This window comes from Amblyraja radiata, chromosome 9 (genome assembly GCF_010909765.2).
Source record: "Amblyraja radiata isolate CabotCenter1 chromosome 9, sAmbRad1.1.pri, whole genome shotgun sequence".
Lineage (NCBI taxonomy): Eukaryota > Metazoa > Chordata > Chondrichthyes > Rajiformes > Rajidae > Amblyraja > Amblyraja radiata.
In genome coordinates, this window is record NC_045964.1 from 54,427,668 (window position 1) to 54,441,048 (window position 13,381).

The 13,381-nt window shown below is 47.3% G+C and overlaps 1 protein-coding gene across 4 annotated transcripts in view; it reads right to left on the reverse strand.

Annotated features, from left to right (window-relative positions):
- ttll5 (tubulin tyrosine ligase like 5) overlaps nucleotides 1-13,381 on the reverse strand; it is a 163,618-nt gene that overhangs the window by 105,308 nt on the left and 44,929 nt on the right. For all 4 annotated transcript variants that reach the window (XM_033027477.1, XM_033027476.1, XM_033027473.1 and 1 more), the window contains exons 13-14: nucleotides 6,036-6,117; nucleotides 5,042-5,103 (exon numbers count right to left, since the gene is read on the reverse strand). In XM_033027477.1, the coding sequence (XP_032883368.1) occupies nucleotides 5,042-5,103; nucleotides 6,036-6,117 (144 nt within the window). The remainder of the gene's footprint in view (nucleotides 1-5,041; nucleotides 5,104-6,035; nucleotides 6,118-13,381) is intronic.

Here is a 13,381-nt window from a genome sequence, read left to right on the forward strand (position 1 = left end):
AGGGTTCTTCAGACCTATGCTAGCGGCTAAGGATGGGGAGCCACTAACACAGTCTAGAGCTGTGGGGGCAGATGGAATGAGCAGGAGTCTGTAATTCCCCAACACATGGAATCAATTACCCAGAATTGTTGGGGGCACAATTTGGACTCAAGGGGTTCTGTAGCAATATGCAACCGGTGCTTGTTCAAATTCAGATTGATAACACCACTGCGGTGGCACATATCCACTAACAAGGGTGGTATAAAATCTGTATCTTACGATAGATTGTCGAACCTCATTTGGCACTGGTGTATCAAGAGGAATATTTGGGAAATCTACGAGGTAGATATAACACGTTGACAGATGCTGGATCACGGATGTTTAATAACAACACAGAATGGATGTTGAATCAGGCAGTATTTAACGAAATAACTACACGATTTGGCATACCAGATTTGATCTATTTGCATCTAGACTAAACCATCAGTTACCCAGATATGTGTCCTGCAAGCAGGATCCAGGAACAAAGGCAGTGGATGCTTTCTCCCTCAATTGGGGAGGATTGTTTATGCATGCTTTCCGCAAAATTGTCTCACAAACCAATGCTTGACCAAAATCAAGCAAGACTAAGCCACAGGCATATTGGTAGTGCCAGATTGGCCTACTCAAGCCTGGTCCCCAAAAATTTTGGGAACTATAGTCCAGCCAGTTATGGCTGTACCCAAGAGCAGGGACCTCCTAGTGAACCCAGTTACAGGGAGTAATCATCCACTACACGAACGTATTAACTTGTTGGTCTGCAGATTCTGAGGAGGCCATTTCAAGGCATAGGACTGTCCGAACAAATACAACACAGTTCGGGTAACAGATGTCTTGGAGTTTCCTATCGACTCTGTACTATAACTATAAACAAAGTTATAGTGCAATCAATAGTGCCAGAGGCGCACTTTCCTCCTATCTGATGCTGCTAGCAGGGCACAGGTCAATAGGAACGCACCCCTTTACAACAAAATTCATGTAGAGAATTTACAATCTAATACCTCTAAGACCAAGGTTCACGGACATGGGATGTGAGCGTGGTACTAACCCTACTTTGACAGTGGGGACCGCCTATAACTAACCCTGAAGGTGGTATGCTGACAAAGAGTCCAGGCACTGCAAAAACTACGGTTGGACCACATGACCACCAATATGAACAACATAACATTCGTAATCAGGAACCTGATATAAACATAGCAGGCCAGGAATGCCAGGGATGGAGATCCAGTTCTTGGCATATCCAGAGGACCTACGTTTGTGTGTGTGGTAACATACTAACACCACTATCTGAGAGTTACGGAGAACCAGAGGCTCAGAACAGACCAGAAGGTGTCAACACAAACCATTTCCAGATGGTCAAAGGGGGTAATGGAGGTAACAGAGTGAACGTTCATATGGTTAAATCTCACTCCACCAGGGCTGCATCTACGTCGGCAGCAAGAGCAATGGACGTGCCTCTTGACAACATCCTAGTGGCTGCAGGATGGACGAATGAAATAACGGTCCACCGGTTTTATAACAAACCTATTACCGGACTGGGGGTGTTTGCACGTACCATTTTAAGTTCTGTCCCATAGTTTACCCCCAAGGTTGGGAGGGGAAACTAGTTTTTAAAAACTTTTCTTTCATTTAAAGCATCAGTGTCCTTACTTAACTACGTAATGTCTGAATGCTTTAATGATTACACGCATCCATGGTCAATCCATTTAGTGTGTGACGCCTGGATTCGTAACCGGCGTAAAATCACAGAGCTTTGAAATCTTCACGTAGTCACTCACGTGACTCCGAAGTAAAATAGTAAGATTAAACGAGAACTTACCAGTTTGAAGTTTGATCTTGATTTTATGAGGAGTTACGATGAGCGATTACGTGCCCACCGCTCCCACCCTCATACTATCAAGGTCACATGGAAGTTCTAGTTTCTTCAATCTTACTATTCTCAGGTCTTCTTTTTATCTGTGATTTAACACCGCTGCTTTGAAGTTTGACGCGCACGCAGACGGACGGCCCTTCTTCACGTAATCGCTCATCGTAACTCCTCATAAAATCAAGATCAAACTTCAAACTGGTAAGTTCTCGTTTAATCTTACTATTCTCCTTGCTCGGTAAACATTCACATGCTTTTGTTTATATCAGTCACTCCAATAAACCGTGCATTTAATACTGTACAATACAAAAGCCGTGCCATTTATCCACCCCTTCAAACCCCTTGGTCCAGACAGTTCTGCACTGCCCCACTATTTTAACCAGGGGCATCAAGGCTCATATTGTATGTAGCCCAAGCTTGCAACGGCACAGTTTAATGCCACTGCTTTAGCCAGAAGCGTCAAGGCTGTCACTGTACCCTTATTGTTTTTTTGTTTTTTTTGGTTTTTTAGTTATGTTAAAGTGTGTTTTTTATGTTTTTTTAAATGTGTTTATGTGGGGGAAGGGGGCACGGTAAGGGGGATACCGTCCTTCGGTCGCTTCCTGGAGAGGACGCGACTATTATTCGAGTCGCGTCCTCACCCCCCCAGCGGCCTACCTACTGGATTGGCGCGGCCTTTCCTGCCGGGATCGACCAGAGCTCCAGCAGCGGCGGGACAGCGCTGTAACATCGCGGGGCTGGCGATGCCTTACCGGGGATCGCCGTCTGGAGCCCGGAGTGCTGGGCCTGCTGCACCGACATCATGGAGCTGCGGTTTGCGGAGCTCCCAACGCGGGCGGCGCTGATCAACAACGCGGGGTCCTGCGACTCCGCCCGGCTCGGCCTGCGGACTCGGGAGCTGCGGACTCCGGCTGCGGGAGGCGGCTGATCAGGAGGTCCGGGCCGCTGAGGAGGAGGATGTTCACCGTCGGGGATCAGCGTCGGCGTTCCACCAGCCCGGCGAGAGGGCCTGAACATCGGGCCGCCCGGTGCGGCGACTGCGGGTGCTCGGAAGGCCCAGACCACGGATGAACATCTGGGAAGATCAGAGGGGAGGCTGGCTGGACTATGGTGCCTTCCTCACCTTGGTGCCACTGTGTTATGTTGTGTCGTGGACTTTCTGTGTTTGTGCTTTTCTTTTTTTAATTCAATTTTATTTTTAATATGTTTTATTATTTATTATTTATTTATTTTTATGATACTGCCTGTAAGGAAAATTCATTTCGTTGTCTCTAATTGAGACAATGACAATAAATTTGAATACAATACAATACAATACAAAGCGGCCAACATGTCCCAGCTACACTAGTCCCACCTGCCTTCGCTTGAACCATGTCCCTCCAAACCTGTCCTATCCATGTACCTGTCTAACTTAAACGATGGGATAGTCCCAGCCTCAACTACCTCCTCTGGCAGCTTGCTCCATACATCCCACCACCCTCTGTGTGAAAAAGTTATTCCTCAGATTCCTATTAAATCTTTTTCCCTTCACCTTCAACCTATGTCCTCTGGTCGTCGAGATCTGTGGTATAAAATCTGAAATTGTCACTTGAGGACAGTTGGTTTTTATCGAGTGACTTTCACAACTCGAGATGTTTTGGAGCCTCCTGGAGCGCAGTCACTTTAGGCCCACATTAGTGAGCGGTTGGGTGGACCAGGGTCCCATTGGAGTGTAGGAGGCTGATCTTACACAGATGTGTCAAGTCAGGAGGGGAATAAGTAAGGTGAATGCACAAAGTCTTTTACCCAGGATAGAGGAATTAAGAACCAGAGGACAAAGGCTTAAGGTGAGAGAGGAACCTGAGGGGCAACTTTGTGGTGGGTGTATGGAACGAGCTGCCAGAGGAGGTCATTGCGGCAGGTATTATTATAACCACATTTACATGACACTTGGACAGAAACATGGATAGGGAATGATTTAGAGGGATATGGGCCAAATGTTGGGATGAGCTTAGATGGGGCATCTTGGTTGGCATGAAGGGATTGGGCTGAGGGGCCTGTTTACATGTTGTATGACTCTACATGTAAATGGGCTGCTATATACACATATCCACGCACACCCCCATCCATATTAACGGGACGGAGGTGGAGCGTGTTTCCAGCTTCAGGTTTCTGGGGGTCAACATCTCCGATGACCTCTCTTGGACCCACAATACCTCAACATTGGTCAAGAAGGCTCACCAGCGTCTCTTCTTCCTGAGGAGACTAAAGAATGTCCATCTGTCTCCTCAGATTCTGGTGAACTTCTACCGCTGCGCCATCGAGAGCATCCTTACTAACTGTATCACAGTATGGTTTGGCAACTGCTCTAACTCCGACCGGAAAGCACAGCAGAGGATGGTGAAAACTGCCCAACGCATCACCGGTTCCTCACTCCCCTCCATTGAGTCTGTCCAGAGCAAGCGATGTCTGCGAAGGACGCGCAGCATCGTCAGGGACTGCTCTCACCCCAACCACAGACTGTTTACCGGGAGGTGCTGCAGGTCTCTCCGTTGCCGGACCAGCAGGTTCAGGAGCTGCTTCTTCCCTGCGGCTGTTACACTACTTAACTCTGCACCTTGGTGATTGCCAGTCACCACCCCCCCCCCCCCCCCCCCCCCCCCCCCCCCCCCGGACACTCCTTCCCCCAGAAAAATTGCACTACTGCTACTCGGTGTACATATATATATTTTACTGTTCCATTATTCTATGTTCGCTCTTCTGGGTGAGATGCTAACTACATTTCATTGTCTCTGTACTTGTACACTGCACAATGACAATAAAGCTTGAATCTGAAACTGAAGTCAGATAGGATACCGGATGAAAAGCAACCAAGGTTTCTCAAAGTTTTTAAGAAGGAACTGCAGATGCTGGAAAATCGAAGGTAGACAAAAATGCTGGAGAAACTCAGCGGGTGAGGCAGCATCTATGGAGCGAAGGAATAGGTGACGTTTCGGGTCGAGACGACCCGAAACGTCACCTATTCCTTCGCTCCATGGATGCTGCCTCACCCGCTGAGTTTCTCCAGCATTTTTGTCTACCCAAGGTTTCTGAAAGCGTAGTTTTCCAGCTCGAGAATCAATGCATTTTAAAATGTGAAGCAGGGATTGATTCCCTTCCTCCCACACATGCACTCACCCACTAACGTGAACATATCCGTCAGCAAGCTGGCTTTGATCTTCAGATCCAAAGGGGCATCACTATTGAGACAAAAAGAGAAATTCAGCGTTTGGAGCAAGGTCGGAAGAGTCAGGTAGTGAGCAGGTGTGATTCAAAGTAAAGTCCAGAACCACTCTCAGCAATAGGTACACATCAGCTTCACACACAGAGGAATAAACCTGCATCAGCATCATACATTTTGGCACCTTATGGTACCTCAAGACTGGGGATAATGTTACATGCAACATACAGTGCTGGAGTAACTCAGCGGGTCAGGCAGCATCTGTGGAGAACATGGATAGGTAATGTTTCACAGAGTGCTGGAGTAACTCAGCGGGTCAGGCAGCATCTCTGGAGAACATGGATCGGTAATGTTTCACAGAGTGCTGGAGTAACTCAGCGGGTCAGGCAGCATCTCTGGAGAACATGGATAGGTGACGTTTTGGGTCAGAAACCTCACCAGACGTCCCGACCTGAAACATTGCCTATGTATGTCCTCCTGAGATGAGCCGTGACTGGCTGAGCTACTTCAGCACTTTCTGTCTTATTTTTAAATCAGCAGCTGCAGTTCCTTGTGTCTACGTAAGAGACAATAGTGGCATTTAAAAGACTTTTGGATAGACACATGGATATGTATGAATGGAGGCATGTGATTACGTGGAGACAGATAGGGTTGGTCTTAGATTCATGATCTGCACAGACATTGCAGGCCAAGGGCCTGTTCCTGTGCTGTAGGCTCTATATTCCTCGTACATAATGCTAGATGTGTTTTTCTTCCACTGTTGGACGCTACTAACTGCCTCTTAATGAAAACAAGCTATTCCCAGCTCGTGGGACGGCTCAAGGCAACAAAGAGGAGACTTTTGTTCGTCAGTCCAGAGCAGAAAGGATGACTGTGTTTGTTTTGCTGAATCGCCCAGTGTTTTCAAGCTGGGACTTGAATGAACAAAGACAGCGCTCATAGCTTACTTACCAGGCCAGTGAGGGAGAAAGATTCACTTCCAGCAGCCAGGGTTTCAGGTTGGAGTCAATCAGGACATCAAAACCATACAGTTCTGTGAAAAACCAAAGCACAGTTATGGATGCAGAGTGTCCGGAGACTGCAGCTTCCACCAGATAGCAGCATTGTCAGGAGTCCATTCCTATTGTGTGCAACTCTCCCAACACTCGCATCCATCACTCACATTAACAAAGGTAGACAAAAGTGCCGGAGAAAGTCAGCGGGTGCTGCAGCATCTATGGAGCGAAGAAAATAGGCAACGTTTCGGGCCGAAACATTGCCTATTTCCTTCGCTCCATAGATGCTGCTGTCTATCCCAACATTTTTGTCTACCTTCGATTTTCCAGCATCTGCAGTTCCTTCTTAAACACTCACATTAACAACATCCAGTATCACCTCAGCAGTGCTCAACTTTTAACCAGCTTTGACCTGTCAAATGAAAACAAATTGCCTCTATCAATTTTGTTTTCGACCATGCTCCAGAATGACTTTGCTGAGTAATTGTGCCAGCCATCGGACTGGGACTCAGCGGGGCAGCTTGTGAAGTGCGCGTGCAGGAACAGTGGTAAGTCACAGTCCTTGAGTTTGTTCCAAGTCCAGCTTGGCCAATTCATCACTCATCTCCGTTTGCCTTTGATTAACGGCAAAACTCTTCAGGGAAGAAACTTATCATTCATTGCCAGCATGAAAGAGGCGCTGCCCACTGAAACTGATGGAGCTGAGTATCAGGAGGGAACGCAGCAGACATCCAACACAATGGCCCTCACTTCAACCAGCAACTAAACACCAGCCAGCCTCTATCCCCAAGCCTCAGTCTTCAATCATCCACAGTCAACAGGGCAAAAAGCTAGTTAATTGGAGCAGATCAAATTTCTACTCAACTCTTTATGGAAAAAAGTCCTTTCTGATTTCCCTCTTGTGCAAGTTTCCAATACTAACTCTGTGAACATTTCTTCTGTTTTCTTATACTAATGGATGTAGATTCCTCAGCATCTATCTTTGCAAATCTCTTGATCATTTCATCTCAGTCATAGAATCATTGAGTGATACAGTGTGGAAACAGGCCCTTCGGCCCAACTCGCCTACACCGGCCAACAATGTCCCAGCTACCCTAGTCCCACTTGCCTGCGCTTGGTCCATAACCCACCAAACCTGTCCTATTCATGTACCTGTCCAACTGTTTCTTCAACACTGGGATAGTCCCAGCCTGAACTGCCTCCTCTGGCAGCTTATTCCATACACCCACCACCCTCTGTGTGAAAAAGTTACCCCTCGGATTCCTATTAAATCTTTTACCCTTCACCTTGAACCTATGTCCTCTAGTCCTCGATTCCCCTACTCTGGGTAAAAGACTCTGTGCATCTACCCGATCTATTCCTCTTTTGAATTTATACACTCTATAAGATTTCCCCTCATCCTCCAGCGCTCCATGGAATAGAGACCCAGCCTACTCAACCTCTCCCTATAGCTCACACCCTCTAGTCCTGGTAACATCCTCATAAATCTTTTCTGAACCCTTTCAAGCTTGACTATATCTTTCCTATAACATGGTGCCCAGAATTGAACACAATATTCTAAATGTGGTCTCACCAACATCTTATACAGCTGCAACATGACCACCTAACTTCTATACTCAATACTCTGACTGATGAAGGCCAAAGTGCCAAAAGCCTTTTTGACCACCTTATCTACCTGCGACTCGACCTTCAAGGAACCATGTACCTGTACTCCTAGATCCCTCTGTTCTACAACACTACCCAGAGGCCTACCATTCACTGTGTAGGTCCTGCCCTTGTTCGATGTCCCAGAATGCAACACTTCACATTTCTCGGTATAAACCCTTAATCAGATTTATGCTTAATCGAGAAAATTTGAGTGTATTTTTTTTCTCTCAAATTGTCATGTTCATATGTCATAGGAGCAGTATGAAGCCATTCGGCCCATGGATTCTACTTCACCATTCATTCATGGCTAATCGATCTTTCCCTCACAACCCCATTCTCCTGCCTTCTCTCTGTAACCTTTGACACCCTTACTAATCAAGAACCTGTCAAACCCCACTTTAAAAATACCCAATGACATGGCCTGTCGCTGCTGAGAGGTGGCATTTTGCAGCAGTGTGGAAGAGAACATTTGTATATTTGTCTTCTGGCCTTTTAAAGATGAAATCTACACCAGAGCCAGTAGGAAATGTTCTTCTTGCGTGTGGCGTGCACAGCCCAAAGGTGTAGGACAACTTGTTCTATTTGATTGTGCACGCAAGGTTGATTGCATTCGTTGAAACAGGGCAGACCACGTGAAGGCTGCAATCTCCCACCCCGTAGGAAATGTTTATGGCATTTGACTACATCAGTGATGTTACGATGGTTGGGGCTTGATTGAATGCACATGATCTTCCCCACTCTCCATGGACATGAATGGATACGCCGCAGCCGAAGCCGACTTCATCGAGAGACGTGTAGGTCAGGGTGCACCTACAAAACATCCCAGGTCTTCCCCAGCAGCGGCACTGGTGAACCAGACATCTGCTGAGGGGCAGTTAGTAGCTGGCTATGTCCTCCATTGCCAGAGTGAAGCCACATGCAAACAGGAGGAACAATACCTCATATTCTGCTTGTGGAGTTGACAACCCAGTGGTATGAACATTGAGAGATACAGAGTGCTGGAGTGATTCAGCAGGTCAGGTAGCATCTGTGGAGAACATGGATAGGTGACGTTTCACAGAGTGCTGGAGTACCTCAACGGGTCAGGCAGCATCTGTGGAGAACATGGATAGGTGACGTTTCACAGAGTGCTGGAGTAACTCAGCGGGTCAGGCAGCATCTGTGGAGAACATGGATAGGTGATGTTTCACAGAGTGCTGGAGTAACTCAGCGGGTCAGGCAGCATCTGTGGAGAACATGGATAGGTGACGCTTCGGGTCAGGACCCTTCCCCAGACTGATTATGGTGGAATACAGCCTGGCAGGCAATAGGTTGATACAGGTTTAGAGAAACAGAGCGGAAACAGGCCCTTTGGCCCATCGAGCCCATGGCAACAGGCACACGAGCACTATCCTACACACCATGGATGACTTACAATTTACAGAAGCCAATTAACCTCCAAACCTGCATGTCTTTGGGAGGTGACAGGGAGAAATGTTAAGGGGGGACGGTTTAAAAGTTCTTAAATCAGTTAGGCAGAATAGCAGAAGACTGACAGAAGATGGACAAAGGCCAGAGATCAAAAGTCTGAAGGTGTGAGACAATCACTATAATCAGTCCCAAATAGGGTCCCGACCCGCAACGTCACCTATCCATGTTCTCCACAGATGCTGCCTGACCCGCTGAGTTACTCCAGCACTCTGTGAAATGTCACCTATCCATGTTCTCCACAGATGCTGCCTGACCCGCTGAGTTACTCCAGCACTCTGTGAAACGTCACCTATCCATGTTCTCCACAGATGCTGCCTGACAATAAACAATAGACAATAGATGCAGGAGTAGGCCATTTGGCCCTTCGAGCCAGCACCACCATTCAATGTGATCATGGCTGATCATCCCCAATCAGTACCCCGTTCCTGCCTTCTCCCCATATCCCCTGATTCCGCTATTTTTAAGAGCCCTATCTAGCTCTCTCTTGAAAGCATCCAGAGAACCTGCCTCCACCGCCCTCTGATCACATCTCCGGGAAGGTAAGAACCTGGAAAAAAGTTTTTCCCTCCCCCTACATAAAACAAACCGAAGTACATGAAAACAAACTTTTAACAAACGCTAAAAATAACAAAAAGATGAAAAAACGAACAGACGGCCGGCAGGGCTGCCATCTCCCTGGCGCCCCTGATGCTCATTAAACTTTGTTTGGGCCACATGTGTAGTATTGCAGGCCACTCTGGTTGGCTTGTTTCAGGAAGAATGTGGCGGCTTTGGAGAGGTTGCAGAAAAAGTTTATCAGGATGCTGCATGGCTTGGCCATTTGGAAGTCTGCTTAGGCTTCACATTAGAGATACAGTGTGGAATCATGCCGTTCGGCCCACCAAGTGCATGCCGACCAGCGATCACCCCGCAAACTGACATGATACTACACACTAGGGACAATTGACAATTTTATCGGTCAATTAACCTACAAACCTGTACATCTTTGGAGTGTGAGAGGAAGCTGGAGCTCCCGGAGAAAACCCTGCCTGTGTGGTCACGGGGAGAAGGTACAATCTCCACACAGACAGCACCCGTAGTCAGGATCAAAGCCAGGTCTCTGGCGCTGTGAGGCAGCAACTCCACAGCTCCTCCACCATGCCAGCCTACGTCTGGTGTTGGACATGTGTGAGGCGTAGCCTGACTACCGCAGACCTCAGCTTGTATGTAGGGGATGTTAGCCTGAGAGAGATGATGGAAGCTGCTCTGCCTCAGTGAGTACTCGTGAACAAGTTGATTAATACTGTCTAACTACTTGCCAGCAGATATACCCATCAGCAACACACATACACACACACTTACACTCACACACACACACACACACATACAGGCTGAACGGCAACACCTGCTAATCATTGTGGATGCTTCAGCCCAGCTGGGAGCAATTGCATCAGCCTAAGCATTGTCTCCAGAATGAGATCAGCCAGCTCAGGCCTCTGCTCAAACGTTGCCAACTCCTGCAAGGAAACTGCCAGAGAGATGTGCTGCCTTGTGGCTGACAACGAGAGAAACAGATTCACATTGCTGCAGTTCTTTCCATGACCTTAAGCTCTACAGAAAATGAAATAGTTTTGAACTGCGCTCACTCTTGTAAAAGTAGTCACCCTGTAAAATGAGTCGAGCTTGGATTTTGCATTTCTTTTCACTTTTGGTTCACTTCCAGGGTGTTTTTTGAGTTGTTATCATTGTTTGGCAAAATCTGTCTATTTTTGGTTATTAAAACAAGCTTTGGGCAAATGCCACAACTTTCGTTTTCTGTAATAAATGGCAATTAAATGGGAATAATAGTAAATAAACCACACAGTTCCAAAGCCACCCGTTGCCACCTAGGTTCTGTGCCAAGTTACTGGCTTACGACACTGGCCTAAATACAAATGTCCATGGATTAGGATGTCACATGAGACCCTCACTATAAAAGATATCTTCTTTAAGGAAAACAATTAATTGTCATGATATATTGCCCACACCAGGTTTCACTGGCGTGAAAAGAAGAATTCAAGGATGTTGTACCACTTATTTTTGTTCAATAGGTCAGTCCCAAATAGAGAACAGGCCCTTCAGCCCACAATGTCCATGCTGAACGTGATGCTAAGATAAAGTCATCTCCTCTGCCTGCCCGTGATCCATACCCCTGCATTCCCATGTGCCTATTTAATGCCTCAAAGTGGTTTTCTGGAGACAACACTACTGCAGATGCTGGAAACTCAGGTAAAACACAAAGTGCTGGGTTTGTGTTTGAGTTTAGCTTATTGTCACATGTACTGAGGTACAGTGAAAAGCTTTTGTTGCGTGCTAATCAGTCAGCGGAAAGACAATGCATGATTATAATCGAGCCACCCACAGCGTACAGATACATGATGAATGGGAATAACGTGAATAACGTTTAGTGCAAGACGTAGAGATGTTTAGAGTGTCGCGATTATAATGTATGATAGCAGGTTCACCATGTGACCAGCACACAAAGAGTCGCCTGGCCTGGACGCCATCTTGGATTCTGCAGGAACTCAGCAGGTCAGGCAGCATCTGTGGAATGAGTGGATGGGCGACGTTTCCAGTTGGGACTTCTGCCAAGACGCCTAGTTTCCTGGACTAGCTTAGTTCTTGCAAGGGTGAGAGAGGGATTTACCTGGCATTTCACCTCTCCTGGGCATTAGATGATGCTGAGTGGACAGTACCCTGATGCACAAGGTATCGGACAGGTAGGTTGGACTCAATGCCATTGGCAGTCTGACGTATGTTGATCTAGACACAAGGCACTGCGGATGCTGGTTTACAAATACAGACATTGGTTGATCTGGTCACCGCAGAAGAGGAATTGAATGTGAGTATTTCCCGCTCTGCTTCACAACACACGAGCCAAACTAGCAAACACCACTCCATTTTTACAAGTGGTCTGAACAACGGGACTAGATAAAGATTTAGTTAACACAGGATCACCAACATGGCCAGTCAAGTAACTTAGGCGTAATCTCTTGATCCAGATTTTATATTTTAGACAGTGATAGTGGAGAAGAATGGGTTTCTTTCTCTCCAGCTGCTGACAGGTTACATGAGGTAGAACATTCTTGATATTGAGATAGTGCAATGCAGTTTCACGAGGTTAATTATCGGGATGGCGGGACTGTCATATGATGAAAGAATGGAGAGCGACTGGGTTTGTATTCACTGGAATTTAGAAGGATCTTGTAGAAATATATAAAATTATTAAGGGATTGGACACGCTACATGCAGGAAACATGTTCCCAATGCTGGGGGAATCCAGAACAAGGGGCCACAGTTTCAGAATAAGGGGCAAGCGATGAGGAAAAACTTTTTCACACAGAGAGTTGTGTCTGTGGAATTCTCTGCCTCAGAAGGCAGTGGAGGCCAATTCACTGGATGGATTCAAGAGAGAGTTAAATAGAGCTCTTTGGGCTACCGGAATCAAGGGATATGTGATCCTGGTGTGGACATGTGATTTCAGGATCTCTATACTTTTAAAACTCTGATCTTGGATGTGTATTTATTTATTTGTGTATTTATGTGTTATCGGATCTTTGCGAAAAAACGAGGCGGTAATGGTAAAACTTTCACATATTCCGGTCGAGATATTTCCCATGGAGTCCAAATCGCCTTATCTGAAAATGTCTGAAAGTGAGGAAGCATTGCGTTCGGGAACCAGTCCTCCCCTGTGACGCCGCACGCCGCACGCCCCCCCCCCCCCCCCCCCCCCCCACCCCTCACTCTACCCCCCTCCCTCTCTGCCACCCTCCCGCTCCCTCTCTGCCTTCCCCCCCACTCCACTCTGCCTCCTCACTCTACCCCCCTCCCTCTCTGCGCCTCCACCCCTGCCCCCTATGCCTCTGCCCACTGCCCTTGCCCTCCCTCTGCCCCCGCCCTCCTTCGGCCCTCCGCTCCTATCCGCTGCCTCTGTCCTCTGCTCTGCCCTCTGTCTCTGCCTTTGCCCACTGCTCCTCTGTCCCTACCCTCTGCCTCTACCCGCTGCCTCTGCCCTCTGCCTCTGCTCTCTGCCCGTGCCTGCGAGTTGGGGGCTATGCATGAGTGGATAGGGCGGGGGATGGGGTAAAAGGAGCGAATTAATAATATTAATATAATATCAAGGGGTGTGGTTAGTGTGTGTGTGTGTGGAAGGTGATTAGTGCGTGT